The sequence below is a fragment of the Nansenia antarctica genome, assembly GCF_963989245.1.
Source record: "Nansenia antarctica genome assembly, chromosome: 8".
Taxonomy (NCBI): domain Eukaryota; kingdom Metazoa; phylum Chordata; class Actinopteri; order Argentiniformes; family Microstomatidae; genus Nansenia; species Nansenia antarctica.
The window spans coordinates 50358124-50375151 of NC_137678.1; the positions used below are offsets into that span (position 1 = coordinate 50358124).

At 45.9% G+C, this 17028-nt stretch overlaps 2 protein-coding genes across 2 annotated transcripts in view; one reads left to right on the top strand and one right to left on the bottom strand.

The window, feature by feature from the left end:
• Positions 1-5981, top strand: ndufb2 (NADH:ubiquinone oxidoreductase subunit B2). Its single transcript, XM_080537471.1, has 4 exons — positions 1-199; positions 1845-1989; positions 4464-4573; positions 5886-5981. The coding sequence occupies exons 1-3, from the start codon at positions 114-116 to the stop codon at positions 4533-4535; spliced, it is 303 nt and encodes a 100-aa protein (XP_080393597.1). The 5' UTR covers positions 1-113; the 3' UTR covers positions 4536-4573; positions 5886-5981.
• A 3133-nt stretch (positions 5982-9114) lies between these two features.
• kdm7aa (lysine (K)-specific demethylase 7Aa) overlaps positions 9115-17028 on the bottom strand; it is a gene marked incomplete at both ends in the record, with an annotated part of 37928 nt that continues 30014 nt past the window's right edge. Inside the window, 4 exon segments of the mRNA XM_080537697.1 lie at positions 9115-9203; positions 9399-9838; positions 11356-11429; positions 13913-14010. Of these exon segments, the coding sequence (XP_080393823.1) occupies positions 9115-9203; positions 9399-9838; positions 11356-11429; positions 13913-14010 (701 nt within the window).

Here is a 17028-nt window from a genome sequence, read left to right on the forward strand (position 1 = left end):
ACACTGGGCAAGGTGACATTTTGCCCAGGCACAGCTGAAGCTAGCTGACTTCCACGGGATTGCTTTGACAAAAAACATCCCAGCGTGGCGGAATTGGAAGAGAATAGATAAAAATGTCTTCTCTAGTAAGGGCTCTGGGAGTCCTTCGTGCCGGGACGCAGATTCTCAGACGTGGACCTCAGAAAATGGTAACCCGAAAGTAGGTATCAATGTGTATACATAACGTTCACTGGAGTAGCGTAGCTCGTTAACAACAACCGAACATAGCAATTCACACAACAGTCATCAAGCCAGGACACATTGTTCTGTGCATATTCATGTCTACTACGAGATCTAATCTGTCATGATACTGGATGTTAGGAGCTAAGGAGCAACTTAACATTGTACGGTTAGCTCGTAACGGCCAAGCTCCACCATGGCCATCGAGCGTTGCGTCAAATGTGCGTTGCGTCCGGAATTGGGATCAAATGCATTGTAATCAATGAAAGGTGCTCCACTTGCTGCGTTGCGTTGCGTCCGATGGCTGCGTCCAAAGTAGACATTCAAAAAAGTTAGATTTTTTACGGTGGACGCAGACGTCCCAATGAGACCAATTGTATATTTACAATTGTAGTTGTTGGTTATAATTGTATAGCCTATTGGTTGTTTTCTGGTGTTGTTTTATTGCTTTGCTCTGTTTGTAGTGCACTTGATTATGATATATATATATTATACTTTTTTTATCAGCTGTTAAATCACCACAGCGGTTAATAAATAGAGATAATACCAGATTGAAAATGCTTGTAGCCAACTACTCTAGTAGGGTAATGCTTTCCTGAAGTAAAAAAGAAAAAGCTAGCCTAGCTAGCATACACAATTACGTTACTCTGAGGTACTTTAGAGGTGTTTTTTGTCCTGTGGTAGGCTACCTGCTTCAGTACCACGGACAGCTCCAAGTACGACATTCAGCTCTGTCAATACAACCCAACTTGTGTCCTCAATAAGTTTATTAAAACCGCTAGCAGATGTGGATAAATTAAGCTATACGTACCCATAATTGATGAAAGAGATGTTGTAAGAGAATGTAGGTGCTCTCCTGATCCAGAAATTCCCGCTATGAACGTCTCTGTTAATAACCGAGCTCTCCTCGCGCTTCGCGGGCTCCGCGGCCTCCGCGCGCTCGGTGGAGCATATGACAGTATGACAATTCCTACTTGACTGGGGTCACACTTTATTCCCTTATAGATGATCCACAGCTGCTCAAACTATCAACTGCAACTCTGTTGATATGTAACGAGATTTATGGTTAAGGATAGGGTTAGATTTAAGGTTAGGGCAAGGTTTAGGATAGGATTAGTGGTTAGTTAGTTGAAATGTTGTTGACAGTTAGTTGAACATCTACTGAACTAGCAACTATCTATTTGGGAATATGTAGATAAAATATTACCCTGATTGGAAAATGTTCTGTATGATGTTGTTATTGTTGTGGACATATTGCAGTCAAGGGTGAAATTATTCCTGTATACAAAAAATGACAGTGGAGCAGGTAGAACGTTGACGGTGACGCAACGCAGTAGGTGGAGCTTGGACAACGGGAAGTTGACGCAACGCCGATGGCGAGTTGACGCAACGCAGCAGGTGGAGCTTGGCCGTTAGCGAGCAAGCCAGCAGGTTGTCTCTCGCTTGGATAGTCAACCTCCCCTATATGACGATAATGAATACTTATTTTAGAATCAGATTCCCAACAGTACAATGCCAGTATGGATACTAACGTAGTTGCCGAGAGGGATTACACCAAATGCGATGTTAACACTGCAGTCCCTGTCCTAATGCTTTGCCTTTTGGTTTTGTGTGTGTGGTTTCAGAGCAGGTGGTGGACCACACATAGAGGCCCAGTACAGGCAGTACCCTCAGTCCACGAAGAGTCAGCATTTCCAAGCAGAACTCATCAGTAGTGTGATGTGGTTCTGGATTCTGTGGCACTGCTGGCACGACCCTGACGCAGTACTGGTGAGTTTAAACGCCTCCTGATATGTCGTTTGCCTGTCCTCATTTGTTACCAGTACTAGACTTGAAGTCTAGTATTAGATGGACAACAACATGGCGGCCAAACTTAAGTAAACTTAGAGAAAACTGCATAGGCATAGTAAAGTAAGAGAAGTACATGAACGATACGAGGCCATGCAAAGAGCTGTCAGTTGAGCTGCAAAGAAATCAGTGCTCTCTCTCTAATATACTCAGACTCCTGTACAGCCTCCCACGTGGTAGGAGGGCAAACAGTCTGTGACTGGGGTGAGAGAGGTCTCCAATCATGGGGCGGCTGTGTCTCAGGAGGTAGAGCCGCCGTCTAATGATCACAAGGTTGGCAGATCGGCGGTTCGAGCCCCGGCTGGCCACATGTCGAAGTGTCCTTGGGCAAGACACTGAACCCCAAATTGCTCTCAGTGAGCAGGCCGGTGCCTTGCATGGCAGCTTGGCTGCCATTGGTGTGTAAATGTGTGTGTGAATGAGAGGCCGTTGTAAAGCGCTTTGGATAAAGGTGCTATATAAGTGCAGTCCATTTATGCCTCGCGCCCTCCACAGACACCGCTTTTCCTGGAAGGTCCGCAATGGCAGGGGGTTGGGCACCGGTGATGTACTGGGCAGTTCTGACTAGGGATGCACGATATGCATTTTTCCCAACCGATACCGATACCGATGTTTACCCGCTTCTCGTGGCCGATAACCGATATGATAACCGATATATATAAAATAAAATAAATCCTAGCACCAGGGGAGCCCCCCCTCCCAAATTTCGTTGTTTGGTACCTGTACTATATCAATGACAATAAAGACCATTCATTCATTCAAACATGGACATGATATGATAACCGATATGAGAACAGATATAATTTCACAGTTGATAACCTGTAGTTCATGCACACCTGAAGGTAAGAAAGGCTATGTAGTGAGCAAAGATTGATGATTTAATATTCCATAGTGATCTCACCAAATCTAACTTACATCACTATTGTTAACACAACAAAGAGAACACTTCTGACTCTTCAAATGTTCATTTATTATTTCCTCTAACAAACAGAATCTGTTAGACAGTGCACAATGCTTTTTTTAGCCAAGATCTGGCCTCCTTTTATGAAAACAAAAAAGGCTCACCTAAGCCTTCTCCAAACATGGTTTCAAAAGCCCCGCGGATGGCTGTCGCAGTATGCGAACCGGAGAACTCCTGCGCATGCAGCAGTGTCTTCTTCATATTGAAGTCCTCATCCAGCCACTGGGCCGTCAAACTAAGCATACTGACTGGACTAACGTCAGAAGTCCATATGTCCGTGGTAAAACTTATCTGGCTTACGCTAGTATCGATCAGACTATGGATGTGCGTGGCGACTATCATACATAGCAGGCAGGCACACGTCTGCAAAATAGCAGCGACTTGGGAGTGTATACCGGGGCTCTAAATGTGAAATTAGCTGGCGAAATCCTTTATCTTCTACTACAGAGAAAGGCTGGTCGTCGAGGGCCATCAACTCCATTATTTTTTCATTGATTGCTTGAGCCTTTGAGCTGTCTGCTGTCTTCCTGCAGTTTTCAAATGCGTGTTCAATAGGCACCGCGGCTAGGCTACCTTCTGAAGGCTAGGCTACCACCGCGGCTAGGCTACCTAGTGCTTGATATTCCTTCCATACAGCGTGCTTGCAATGGTGAATCTTAAGGTGACTTATGAGATTCGTTGTGTTGTAACTCGTAGACCTTTGCCCTCCTCTCCGAACTTTTGTCGAACATGTATTGCAAATTGCAAACGCACTATCTGCCTCAGAAACTGTGAAGAATGTCCACACCGGGGAAGGCATGTTTCGCTCTCGTCTCGTCTATACACTGCGTGCCTGTACGCAGGCGCAGCAGCATGAGCGCGGAAACCGGAAGCAGAAATATTTCCGGCTTCATATTATCGGTTAAATATCGGCTAAAATTTTATAAAACCGATAAATACCGATAAACATTAATTTCCGATAAATATCGGTGCCGATAATATTGTGCATCCCTAGTTCTGACCACCCCTTGCAGGGCCTTCTGGTCAGAGACAGAGCAGCTGCCATACCACCACAATGTTATGCAGTTGGTCAGGATGCTCTCAATACTCACCTATAATCACCTATCTAGCATTCTCAACTCTGTATCCCTCAGATGTGTTATCCAAATACCCCTCACACCCCTTCGCTAGCATGGTTTAGTGGTTATCCACATTTTTCTAGGGCATATCTGGGTTCCTTCCTATCTGGATGTCAACATATCGCTTTAGGACAACGCATGCCTATACTGTGCTGTTGCATATAAGAGCAAGACGACTCACCACTGTTATGTAAACACTCACTCAGTCACTTTTTTTGGTAGATAATGACACTGAAGTTACAGTGCTGTTTGCGCATGAACTCACCATTTTAAGACACATTGTTAAATCTCATGCTCTCCCCCCCCCTCTCTCTCAGGGTCATTTCCCATGGCCTGATGCCTCTCAATGGACAGATGAGGAACTGGGCATCCCAGCAGATGAGGAATAAGGTGCCCTCTACATCACGCTCCACTCAAGTGACCCCAGGTGCAGGCTTTCCCCTCCACTGACATCCCATGTTGGCCCAGTCCCTATTCGGTTGTTAAGTCGTGACGTGTTTCCGGGTCCAAAGTTGTCTGAGGCGCTCTTTTCGAAATGCCTCAGTAATAATAATAATTCATTATATTTGTATAGCGCTTTTCCGAGGCTCAAAGACGCTGACAAATATGGGAAAAACGGGAAAGTGCTGCGTCCCTTGTTGTATGAATAGATCCGAGTCTAAAAAACGATTGAACTGTCATTCTACCGCTGTAGTACACTGGTACGGGGAATTTCTGTTTTGGACCCGGAAATTGCTCAACGTCACGTTTGACGTCAGACTTAACAACCAAATTGTCTATGCAGCTGTAGGGATCTGAAAGGACCGGAATGGTATCAGTAATATAGCAACAACTTCACTGACCCAATAGATGGGACAGTCAGTGGAGCTATGATCATATTACTTTTACATATATAGTCCTGTTATAGGGCTTTCACACCGCCAAGGAACCGTTCCCGCTCTGGAACCTCCGAACCTTGGTGCTGTCTGGCGAACCGGCCTGCGTTCATACCAGTGTAACCAGAACCATCAACGTTGGGTGACGAAGGGTGGGAAACAAAAATGTCACAAGATGGCTCCTTCACTGGAAATGAGGATAATATCTTCCACTACACTATCTGAAATAAACAAGACACTTTCTAAACACGTTCTCTTACTAACCAGCTGCTCCGTTACTGGAATAGAAATGGCTCACGAAGTTTGCGTTCGTGCATGTGTGTGTTCGCTGAGCATGTGAGGAAGATCACTTTTTAATCGCTCAGATTAGATTGTGTCTCCTTCCTTCTTGCTGGTCTTAACAGCCTAGAATATGACACACCCACTGACGACGTCACGGTTCTAGCTTTTGGTTCGTGCTCCGAACCAATTTATTTTCGGTCTGAACGCGCCGGCCGGTTCCAGACTAGGTTCGGGAACGCAAACAGGAACGTGGCGGTGTGAAAGCCCTATTAGATCGCTAGAGCTGTACTGGGTGGAAAGGGACAGGTGTTGGTTTTGTGTCAGCGTACATCACTGTCCATGGCGTATGGGTCAGACAACAGATTCATGTGCTGGATCTGAAGTTGTACTTTTATTCCCTGCGTCCTCTCTCCTTACCACCTCCTCAAAATGCAATGGAGGAGAGGGTCCAAGGGGGACCACGGAGAAGGTGATGGGACAGAGGACACAAGGAATCAAATAAAGACTTACTGAGATGTGGCTGTGGTGTGTCTTGTGAGGTGACATGTATGTGACACCATTTCTTATTTTCTTTTTTTATAGACCTTTTGCTGTCCGAGTCTACCTGGAGGTCTTCAGGATGCGCTGAGAGTCATTGCTGTACATAAAACAATAAAGCCATCTGAGTTTATTCTAAAACGACTAAGTCCTTTTGTGTTGACACACCAACGTGAAATTGTTATGGCACACAACGGTGGTGTTTAGTGTAAGACCCAGACAGTTGATGATTGAGGGGAAAAAGAAAACACGTCGGAAAACAAAGAATTTCTTCAGTTTCTATATTTACAGGCAATTTTGGAAATGCAGAAACAAATATACAATGTAAGTAACAGTGTCACAGTAAGCCAGTGTTTGCATGGTTTTAAAATCAAACCATGGGAAGAATGAACGCTCAGAGGAACACATTGATCTGCATGTAAAAGCTACGGTAAATAAATACTGTACAAGGACTACCAACGGCTTCAAACAAACCCTGCCTGCAGGCTAGCTCTCGTGGTTACACAGACGAGTGGTGATGCATGCAAACAGTTCAGAGATGAAAGTGTAGTGTTAGTCAAGGAAGAAATCAGTCTGGCAATGCGATTAACACTTGTTTGTATTCTACGAAGAGGAACTCAACCCATTAAAGTTCTTTGTGTGCCAGGATTATGTGAAATACCTCATTAGAGCTGAACGAAAGACCACACCATGACTCACAGGTCATGTGTACCGCAAGTCAGCAGAGCTTTAAAAGTCTGATACTATTCAAACTGGGTTTTGAAGCTACTTGGCAAGAATAAGCTTGAATGCCATTTACTCTGGTAACCAGTTCAGAGGGTGTTTGAGGATGAGGCCTAGCATTTAGCACAGAACAAAGTGGGGGGCAAGCTAGCAATCAGCTCCGTTTGAAAAGGTAGATGTTGTGTGACGAAGAATTCCAGAGTCACTTAATTAAAATGGATAAAGTAAAACTTGTTCAAGAGCTAGGCAGAATGTCATTAGTTGTATCGTCTTCACAGATGACCGCAAAATGATCATTTCTTTACCATGGTCACTTCCAATAACTGCTTACCAATATGAAGATAAGGAGAACATGGGTCAGTGGCTGGGGACTGTCTGGAAGAACATACTGCGTGGCTGGTGACTCCATCAGAGGTCATATCTGTGGCTTCGTTCCCTGAGAGTGAACAACTACAAACCCCTATCAAAACACACTCCTCACGTCAGCACCATACATCATTAGCATCACTTACAAAAACCTTTCACTTCATTGAAATTCTCCAAGCGTACATTTCATTTTAAAAAAAGAAGGAAAAAGACAACTTTGGGGACCACAGTGGCTCAGAAGAAGAAACTTGTGATAAAAGTGTTGGCCCGAGTAAAGGTGCAGGTGGGTAACATTTCTCTCTCAAAACTCACAATATCACCCATTCTTTTTTTTTTTCTTCTTTTCAAACAAATAAACCCAACAACCCATGGGAACAATTTGGGCGGAAACCGAAAACAGACAGGACATTTTCAAGTTTCAAGATCCCGTGTGGGTAGGTGTTCCCATGTACAGAGAGAATAGACGCTGAGAAGTGTTGTCAGGTATGCTAATTTCTACACAATAGATGGAGAGATCACAAGGAGGTCTAGAATGTATCCACATTTACAATACGTATCAGAGTAAGAGAGAGAAGAAAAAGAAAAACCTTTAGAAGGAAATGCCCAGAATAGCAGAGGTTTCAAATATAATCATAAAAAATCATTATTCACCTCTTTCAATTAATAAATACATCATTCAGAATCCATCCAAAATCAAACATCAAAATACAAACATCTCACAAAACAAGAAATAAATTAAGCAGGATATCATGAGTCAGCTCTCACTGATATCAATATGGATATCAAGTAAGCAACTCGTGTCCTAGTTCTATTCTAAACACATTTCTTATTGAGAGGCAGCACTCTCAGCATTTTCTCCCTTCCACCAACAGGGGGCAGTAGTGGGACCAATCACACGGTTCATTCAATTCTGTTCACGATTTAGAAGAAGTAACCTCTATTTATGAGGATGGGCAGAGTGGTATATTAAGAGCCCGAAACTGCTCCGGTCTACCCAGAACTGCAGGAGATTACCCTATTCTCTTGCTTAATGCGTTAGCCTATTGATATGAAAGCCATACCTCATCCTGTTTATCACACTGAGTGCTGTGTTAGAAGAGTGGCTCCAATGAAGGGGTGATGTTAATAGATGTCGTTGTGACAGACCTGATGATGTAAAGGTGATGTACTTGTTGTTTTTTTCCACGATAATGTTCAAACACTGATGGTATGTGGCCTCTAAAGAGATAAGTGTCATCCAACGTGGTAGGGAGAGACTGTTGCTGCATGAGAGTGCTGCCTCCATCAAATCTCCTCAAAACTCCTCCAAAAAAGTCTTTATTGCTGGTGTGATTGAGAATAAGGGGAGTCGGGGGAGCGTGGAGGACGTACGAACATTAAGCACCGTTTAGAAAAATTCAGTTAATCTCCTTTGCACCCTTCTTTTCCCAGGGCCGAGGAGGGCCCTGCTAGAGAGAGAGAGAGAGCCCAGACACAGCCAGGTGCATCGATACCAGTCTCAGCCTATGGGAAGCCCCCATCCCCCACCCCCCACCCCCCGCCCCCATCCCTCCCCATCCCTCCCTCCCTCACCCTCCATGACCTCATCCAGCTCATTAACGCTGCAGATACGCTCACAAATCCAATCTGAGATCGAGAAGGATCGAGAAGAAAAAGCGTCAAATGAATCACGTTTAATTATGAACGAGATGCAGATGTTCGTGGCATCAAAGCGAGTCTTCTTCTGATGTTTTTATGGCTGAGTGTCCGGCTGCTACAGAGAGAAAAAAAAAAGTTCTCTGAAACGTCCAGAAGTATTTCCTGGGCTCTGTCGAACGCCGTGTGGAATCGCCTCTCTGAGTTTCCCTGCAGTTTGAAGAGTTGATTCAGATTCACACGCTCTGGATTTTCCCTTTCGGATTTAGTGTGCTCGCAGTGAAGCTGTGCGCACTTGCTTGTGTAAATCCAATACCCTGTCTCCTAAGCATGCATGTGTGTGTGTGTGCGTGTGTGTGTGTGTGTGTCCAAGTCTCTCAGATGGGCCGTTTAAACAGGCAGTGATTTCTACAGCACAAAAGGTGTCTCCACACAAATGTACAGACAGGATCCCAATGTGAGGGGGCATCACACAGGGCCTTCTCCCCCCCCTCTCTCCCCCCGTTCCCCCCCCATATCCTGTTCTGCCTGGGACCTTCAGAGGAAGCTCTTACACAAAGACATGATTGTTTCTGTTCAGCTTCAGGATCTTCCCCAGCCTCTGCTTGGCAGTAGCCATCCCTTTCTTGGGCCGCTTGCCTGAAAAGCAAAAAAAAGCAAAAAACAGATCCGATATGAATGAATGGCTGGCACGGGACCAACACAGAGAGAGCCACGTCGCAACCCAGAGAGTGTGAAAATCACCCGACAACAACAACAACCACCACAACAACAACAAGAAAACAAAACCGTCCCCCAAAAGTTGAACAATAAAAACGTTTCGGGCCCTCAAACCTTTGGTGGCCTGGTTGCTGATGGGAGTGGGGTTGGAGGCGGCGTGCCTCTTGGAGGGGTGCAGGGGGGGGGACATGGAGGGTTCACAGTACTGGTAGTCCGTCCCTGGGTCGGCGTGGCTGAGGAGGGGGCTGTGGGGCCCCAGGGAGGAGCCCTGGTTGTCCCAGGCCTCGCTGCTGCTGTTGCCCTGGCTGTCCATGGGGCTGTTGTCCCCCTGGGCCGCCCGCCGCTGGTGCTGGTGCTGGTGAGGGTGCTGGTGCTGGTGCTGGTGAGGGTGCTGGTGCTGGTGAGGGTGCTGCCCCCCGTGGCTCGGGCTGGACCACCACGGCTCCTGGGCGTGGGCGCCTTGGCGGTCCGTCTTGGAGGGGCAGCAGAGCAGGCCGGCCATGGACAGCATGCCCTGGATGGCCTCTTCTGTGCTGGGTGAGGTAGGACGTTCTCTGCCAGGACAAGTCAAGTCAAGTCAGCTTTATTTGTATAGCACGTTTACATACAGCAGTGCTGAACCAAAGTGCTTCACAGTTGTAAAATAGATCAAATGCAGGAAATAAATAAGATGCACAATGCACACAATACAATGCAATACAAGATATGGTAAAGTTAAAAGAGAAGATAAAAGGACTAAAAACAATAAAACAATAAAAGCCAGGGACCGATAGCTAAGTGGGGGGGAAGGCTAGGGAAAACAGGTGTGTTTTTAGGAGGGATTTAAAAACCTCCAGGGTCTGAGCGGCCCTTACGACAAGCACAGAGACACGCTTGTTCAGTTGAAGTTGAAGTTTTCTGTCATATGTATTTATTTCTGTCCTATGTATTAATACAATGAAATTCTTCAGCCTCGTCTCTCTCTGTAGTATCACACACAACAACATAGTCCACAATACAAACAACAACAATGCAGTACAAGGTGCTTAGTGCAGGGTGGAAAGTGCCAAGTGCAGTGCGCATGCATGGTTCAGCTGTTCAGCAACCTAACTGCCTGTGGGAAGAAACTATTTCTGAGGCGGGTGGTGTGTGAGTTGATACTTCTATAGCGTTTTGGGGATGGGAGGAGTGTGAATAGTGCATAGGCAGGGTGGCTGGTGTCTTTAAGGATGTTTTGAGCTTTTATACAGCGGGTGTTGTAGATGTGTTTGAGTTGTGGCAGTTCTGTGTTGATTATTTTGGCTGCAGTCTTCACTTCAATCATAGGCCGGGATGGAGCACGCCACAGAAAGCCAACACGTGAGCTTAATTTAATTAATTAATAATTAATTTTGCCATTCAGCAGACGCTTTTATCCAAAGCGACTTACAATTACGAATTACAGGGACATTCCCCCTGGAGTAACTGAGGGCTAAGTGCCTTACCCAAGGGCACACTAGTAGTGGTGTGGCTTCAGGCGGGATTTGAACTCACAACCTTCCGATCACAAGTCCAACTCACTATCCACTAGACCACCCCTACCCCTTAGATCCGTTTAGGGCATTTCAGAGATATTGAGCGTCAAAGTTTTTACATTCCATTATGTTTTGTGAGATGGAACCTTTGTATTTTATTAATTACTAACTAAAAAATGTGAACATTTAAAAAATAACACCAAACACCGAATGGATCAAATGGAGATAAAAGAAAAATGGAGATAGAACCTTATAATTCTAACGTCACGAACTGTGCAGAACTTCTTCGCTGAAAAAGGAGAGTGACCAATCGAATCGTTCCGCGCATAATCCAACTCCTTCAAATTGAATTTGTTATTGTTCGTTATTATTCAATCGCTAAAACTTGAATAGCGTTGTCAGCGGTGGATTTCTAGACACGGATGCAAAAGTTGCCGCTTCCAGTCGCCACGTCTCATCTGCACAGACGGTCACAAACATAAACGTACCTTTTGAGTGGTTTGTGTGTGTGCCTGAGTGTCTGGTCTGCCTGGTCTGTCTGGTCTGTCTGGTCAGCCTGGTCCAGCTCGATGGTGTGCCCCGAGCCTCTCTGTGGAGAACCCGACTCCTCTTCCTCTGAGCTCCCTGAGTCATCCTCCGAAGAGGCTTGCTGCTACGTTGAGGAGGAGGAGGAGAGAAAGAGAAGTGGAGGGGCGTCAAACACTACAACATACGTTGGTATTCAAAGTCAGTGTTTTCTCAAGACAGGATGGAGGTAGAGAGACAAGGTGGAGGAGGTAGAGAGACAGGATGGAGGTAGAGAGACAGGATGGAGGTAGAGAGACAGACAGGGTGGAGGTAGAGAGACAGACAGGGTGGAGGTAGAGAGACAGACAGGGTGGAGGTAGAGAGACAGACAGGGTGGAGGTAGAGAGACAGACAGGGTGGAGGTAGAGAGACAGGATGGAGGTAGAGAGACAGACAGGGTGGAGGTAGCGAGACAGACAGGATGGAGGTAGAGAGACAGACAGGATGGAGGTAGAGAGACAGACAGGATGGAGGTAGAGAGACAGACAGGATGGAGGTAGAGAGACAGACAGGATGGAGGTAGAGAGACAGACAGGATGGAGGTAGAGAGACAGACAGGGTGGAGGTAGAGAGACAGACAGGGTGGAGGTAGAGAGACAGACAGGGTGGAGGTAGAGAGACAGGGTGGAGGTAGAGAGACAGACAGGATGGAGGTAGAGAGACAGGATGGAGGTAGAGAGACAGACAGGATGGAGGTAGAGAGACAGACAGGGTGGAGGTAGAGAGACAGACAGGATGGAGGTAGAGAGACAGACAGGATGGAGGTAGAGAGACAGACAGGATGGAGGTAGAGAGACAGACAGGGTGGAGGTAGAGAGACAGATAGGGTGGAGGTAGAGAGACAGACAGGATGGAGGTAGAGAGACAGACAGGATGGAGGTAGAGAGACAGACAGGATGGAGGTAGAGAGACAGACAGGGTGGAGGTAGAGAGACAGGGTGGAGGTAGAGAGACAGACAGGGTGGAGGTAGAGAGACAGACAGGGTGGAGGTAGAGAGACAGACAGGGTGGAGGTAGAGAGACAGACAGGATGGAGGTAGAGAGACAGACAGGGTGGAGGTAGAGAGACAGACAGGGTGGAGGTAGAGAGACAGACAGGATGGAGGTAGAGAGACAGACAGGGTGGAGGTAGAGAGACAGGATGGAGGTAGAGAGACAGACAGGATGGAGGTAGAGAGACAGACAGGATGGAGGTAGAGAGACAGACAGGATGGAGGTAGAGAGACAGACAGGGTGGAGGTAGAGAGACAGACAGGATGGAGGTAGAGAGACAGACAGGGTGGAGGTAGAGAGACATACAGGGTGGAGGTAGAGAGACAGACAGGGTGGAGGTAGAGAGACAGGGTGGAGGTAGAGAGACAGACAGGATGGAGGTAGAGAGACAGACAGGATGGAGGTAGAGAGACAGACAGGATGGAGGTAGAGAGACAGACAGGATGGAGGTAGAGAGACAGACAGGGTGGAGGTAGAGAGACAGACAGGATGGAGGTAGAGAGACAGACAGGGTGGAGGTAGAGAGACAGACAGGGTGGAGGTAGAGAGACAGGATGGAGGTAGAGAGACAGGGTGGAGGTAGAGAGACAGACAGGGTGGAGGTAGAGAGACAGGATGGAGGTAGAGAGACAGACAGGGTGGAGGTAGAGAGACAGACAGGATTGAGGTAGAGAGACAGACAGGGTGGAGGTAGAGAGACAGACAGGGTGGAGGTAGAGAGACAGACAGGATGGAGGTAGAGAGACAGACAGGATGGAGGTAGAGAGACAGACAGGGTGGAGGTAGAGAGACAGACAGGATGGAGGTAGAGAGACAGACAGGATGGAGGTAGAGAGACAGACAGGGTGGAGGTAGAGAGACAGACAGGGTGGAGGTAGAGAGACAGACAGGGTGGAGGTAGAGAGACAGACAGGGTGGAGGTAGAGACAGACAGGATGGAGGTAGAGACAGACAGGATGGAGGTAGAGAGACAGACAGGGTGGAGGTAGAGAGACAGACAGGGTGGAGGTAGAGAGACAGACAGGGTGGAGGTAGAGAGACATGATGGAGGTAGAGAGACAGACAGGATGGAGGTAGAGAGACAGACAGGGTGGAGGTAGAGAGACAGGATGGAGGTAGAGAGACAGACAGGATGGAGGTAGAGAGACAGACAGGATGGAGGTAGAGAGACAGACAGGATGGAGGTAGAGAGACAGACAGGGTGGAGGTAGAGAGACAGGATGGAGGTAGAGAGACAGACAGGGTGGAGGTAGAGAGACAGACAGGGTGGAGGTAGAGAGACAGACAGGGTGGAGGTAGAGAGACAGACAGGATGGAGGTAGAGAGACAGACAGGATGGAGGTAGAGAGACAGACAGGATGGAGGTAGAGAGACAGACAGGATGGAGGTAGAGAGACAGACAGGATGGAGGTAGAGAGACAGACAGGGTGGAGGTAGAGAGACAGACAGGGTGGAGGTAGAGAGACAGACAGGATGGAGGTAGAGAGACAGACAGGATGGAGGTAGAGAGACAGGATGGAGGTAGAGAGACAGACAGGGTGGAGGTAGAGAGACAGGTATATATATATAAGGTACCTCTGTGGCGGAGTCGCTGTCTGTCTCCACGTCAGACACGTCTGAGTTCAGCCTTAAGGCCTCTTCCCTGAGTTCCTCTGTCACCCTGTCCAGACCCCCTGGGAGACACACCACCACTACCATGTTAACAACACACTCTCCTCTCTGCACACAGCAACACAATGACTGTGTTTACATGCACACCATATTCCGATTAATGTCAATATTAATTAAGGCCAATGCACACGGCGTGCGATTTTTGTCGCCGGACAAAATTCGATTTTGAAGTTTGAATTGAAGTCTATGAGAAAATCTCATCCCAATGCACACGGCCCCGATTTTAATCGCACCGCGAAAATTCGATTCCATTCGTCTTGAATGGGACAAAGCACACGGCGGACGATTTTTGTCGCACGGCCAAATTTTGTAAAAGTTTGTGGTGCGACGGATTATTGCATCACAATGGGACAATTGGGAAAACTTCAACTGGTCTATCTAAATTAATTGAGTCACTCATAACGGGGAGAGAGACTGGAGCATACATTTTACACGCGTCTTTCAGGTCATAGACAGCTAGCTTGCTGAGCATCAACTAATTTTCCATAACGTAAAAAGGAGGCGGTTGGTTTGGGTCTACGAGATTCTGCAGTCTCACAATGAAATGAGAGTTCAACTTGGTCAACAGTTGAGGCTGTAGTGTACAGGAGGACCGCTCCAGGCAACTTACTTCAGGTTGAACAGACAGGAGTTTGACGTGGATCTGGGAGAGATTGGAGGCGGAGCGGAGACATTTCGGAGCTAGCATCAAAACACTAGTCTATTAGGGTACTGTACTGTTATAAACTGTTTAATAACAGCTTCCAATACAAACGGAACCAAATTAATTGTAACAGTAGTTTGAAAAACATTAGTGTAACATACATAATACATACATGCAATTTCAAAGAACAAATATAGTGTTGTCAGGGCTTGACATTAAGCTTGACATTAACAGTGAACTTATCTATAACTTGCATACCTGCATTCTTATGAATATGTTGGTGTTGTTTTTGATGAAATACGTGCTTTAGGGAGGGTATTAAGTTATTTAACATGATGGCATATATTACATGTGAATAAAATATTACTAAAAAAGTATTATCATTGTTGTTATTTGTATTTTGTACTGTGCAGCCAAAACGGCTATCGTAAATCTTTGAGCAAGTAGCGTTATTTATACTTATAATATATACTATACTATATACCGTATACGGTATTATATTAGTTAACTCAAAGATCTACGATGGCGTTTTTGGCTGCACGGGGTTGCCAGATTTCTAATCTAGCACGACTGAATGACCAGCCAAATTGTACACACGTTGACACTGTCCACTGAAAACCGGACATCTGGCAACCCAAAATTAATATTTACTCTACTGTACGTAGCCTACGTGTATGTAATTTACCGGTAACCTGAATGGATGAAATGGATGACGAAAAGCTCATAACTTGTCAACCAGTCATCTTCAATTGTGGATGGAGCAATCATCTATTTTAACGGTTTGACAGTCAAGGGCAAGATATGAACATCACCATCAGCCAGCCACTACACCTATATAGCCCACAGCTGCCACTATACACATTACTAGCTATACGAATTACTGCATGCATGATTTATTTCCGTGTCATGCCACATAGCTACACGGCCCATCTCACATGCAAGACGCCTATATTACATAATAATAACAATCGAGCATGTAGGCACAATATTGTAGCGTGAATGCAGGAACATTCGTCAGCCAGACGGACTTACATATTGAGCCTCATCGGTTGGACACAGTGCACCGCTCAGACCCCACGGGGGGGTCTCAAATACCCGGCGAGTTACGTGCCCTTTTAATTATTTACTATTCAGCCAATATGTCCAATGTTTGTCTTATTTATAGGCCTATGATTATTTGAATGAGATGAATTTGTACTACTGTATATTTATGATGATTAATTGAGATGCATGATCAGTTGTGGAAGTTGAGTCCTAGGGGCGAATAGCTAGATGTTGGACTGTCTCCGTCCTCCGAATCTATGTCTGCCTGATCATCGCCCATAATAATAAAGTGGCTTTTATAATACACCTTTCTGGCTGTGTGTTTTGTGCGCTCCCTCTCCGGACATTTGACCAATACCCCTAAATCAGGGGACCCACATATTTTATCACAATATGTCCAGTTGTATCTTGTAGAAATTGTGGAAGCAAGGCAAGCAATATTGGTAGAGCCTATTGTAATCAGCCTGCCTGGTCCGACTACGTAACAATAAAGTAACAATTGAGAATGGAATGTTGTGGTGCGACAAAATCGCATCGCACGCCGTGTGCATTGCAATCGAATGTTGTCCGGCGACAAAAATCGCACGCCGTGTGTATGGAACCACAATTTAACTACAACACTCCTGCTGGTCCACTTTGTCCTCAACATTGGAAGACAAGAGCGAGAAGAAATGGCGAACGAGTGTATCTAGCTGTCCCTAGCAACAACACAACCCAGGATTCCCTGCGAATCGAGCATGCGCAGACATGACTGAATATTCCGAAAAGGGTCATATGCCGCTTAAGGTGTTTCCATGTCACAATATTCAGATTCGAACAGGCATATTCTCTTGTTGTGTTATTGCTCTTATGCCCTTATGTGTTAACTTGTTTTTACCTGATTGTTTTTATGTGATGTCCACTGTACAGCACTTTGTAACTTTGTTTCGAAAGGTGCTTTATAAATAAAATGTACTTACTTACTTACTTACTTACATATGCCAGGGGTCTTAATCGGAATATTGCTGAATCTGAATATGGCCTTAAGCGGGTTCGGTACGTGTTTACATGACTCTTGCCTAATCGGAATATTGAGCATATGCCGCTTAATACAGGAATATGGTGTGCATGTAAACACCTTAATACAGGAATATGGTGTGCATGTAAACACCTTAATACAGGAATATGGTGTGCATGTAAACACAGTCACTGTTCAAACCAGCCTGATCTTGACCTGTATATCAGCTGGACAAGTTCTGTTATATTGACACACAACGTAATCCAATTGTAATTGTTTTCCAAGTTGAAGATGTTTATAAATATCACGGTATATGCAGCTGTTAAAGTCGTTATT

Coding starts and splice junctions, on each gene's coding strand:
- ndufb2 (XM_080537471.1), top strand. CDS start 114: ATGTCTTCTCTAGTAAGGGCTCTGGGAGTCCTTCGTGCCGGGACGCAG. Junction 200..1,844: donor CAGAAAATGGTAACCCGAAA/GTAGGTATCAAT, acceptor GTGTGGTTTCAG/AGCAGGTGGTGGACCACACA. Junction 1,990..4,463: donor ACGACCCTGACGCAGTACTG/GTGAGTTTAAAC, acceptor CCTCTCTCTCAG/GGTCATTTCCCATGGCCTGA.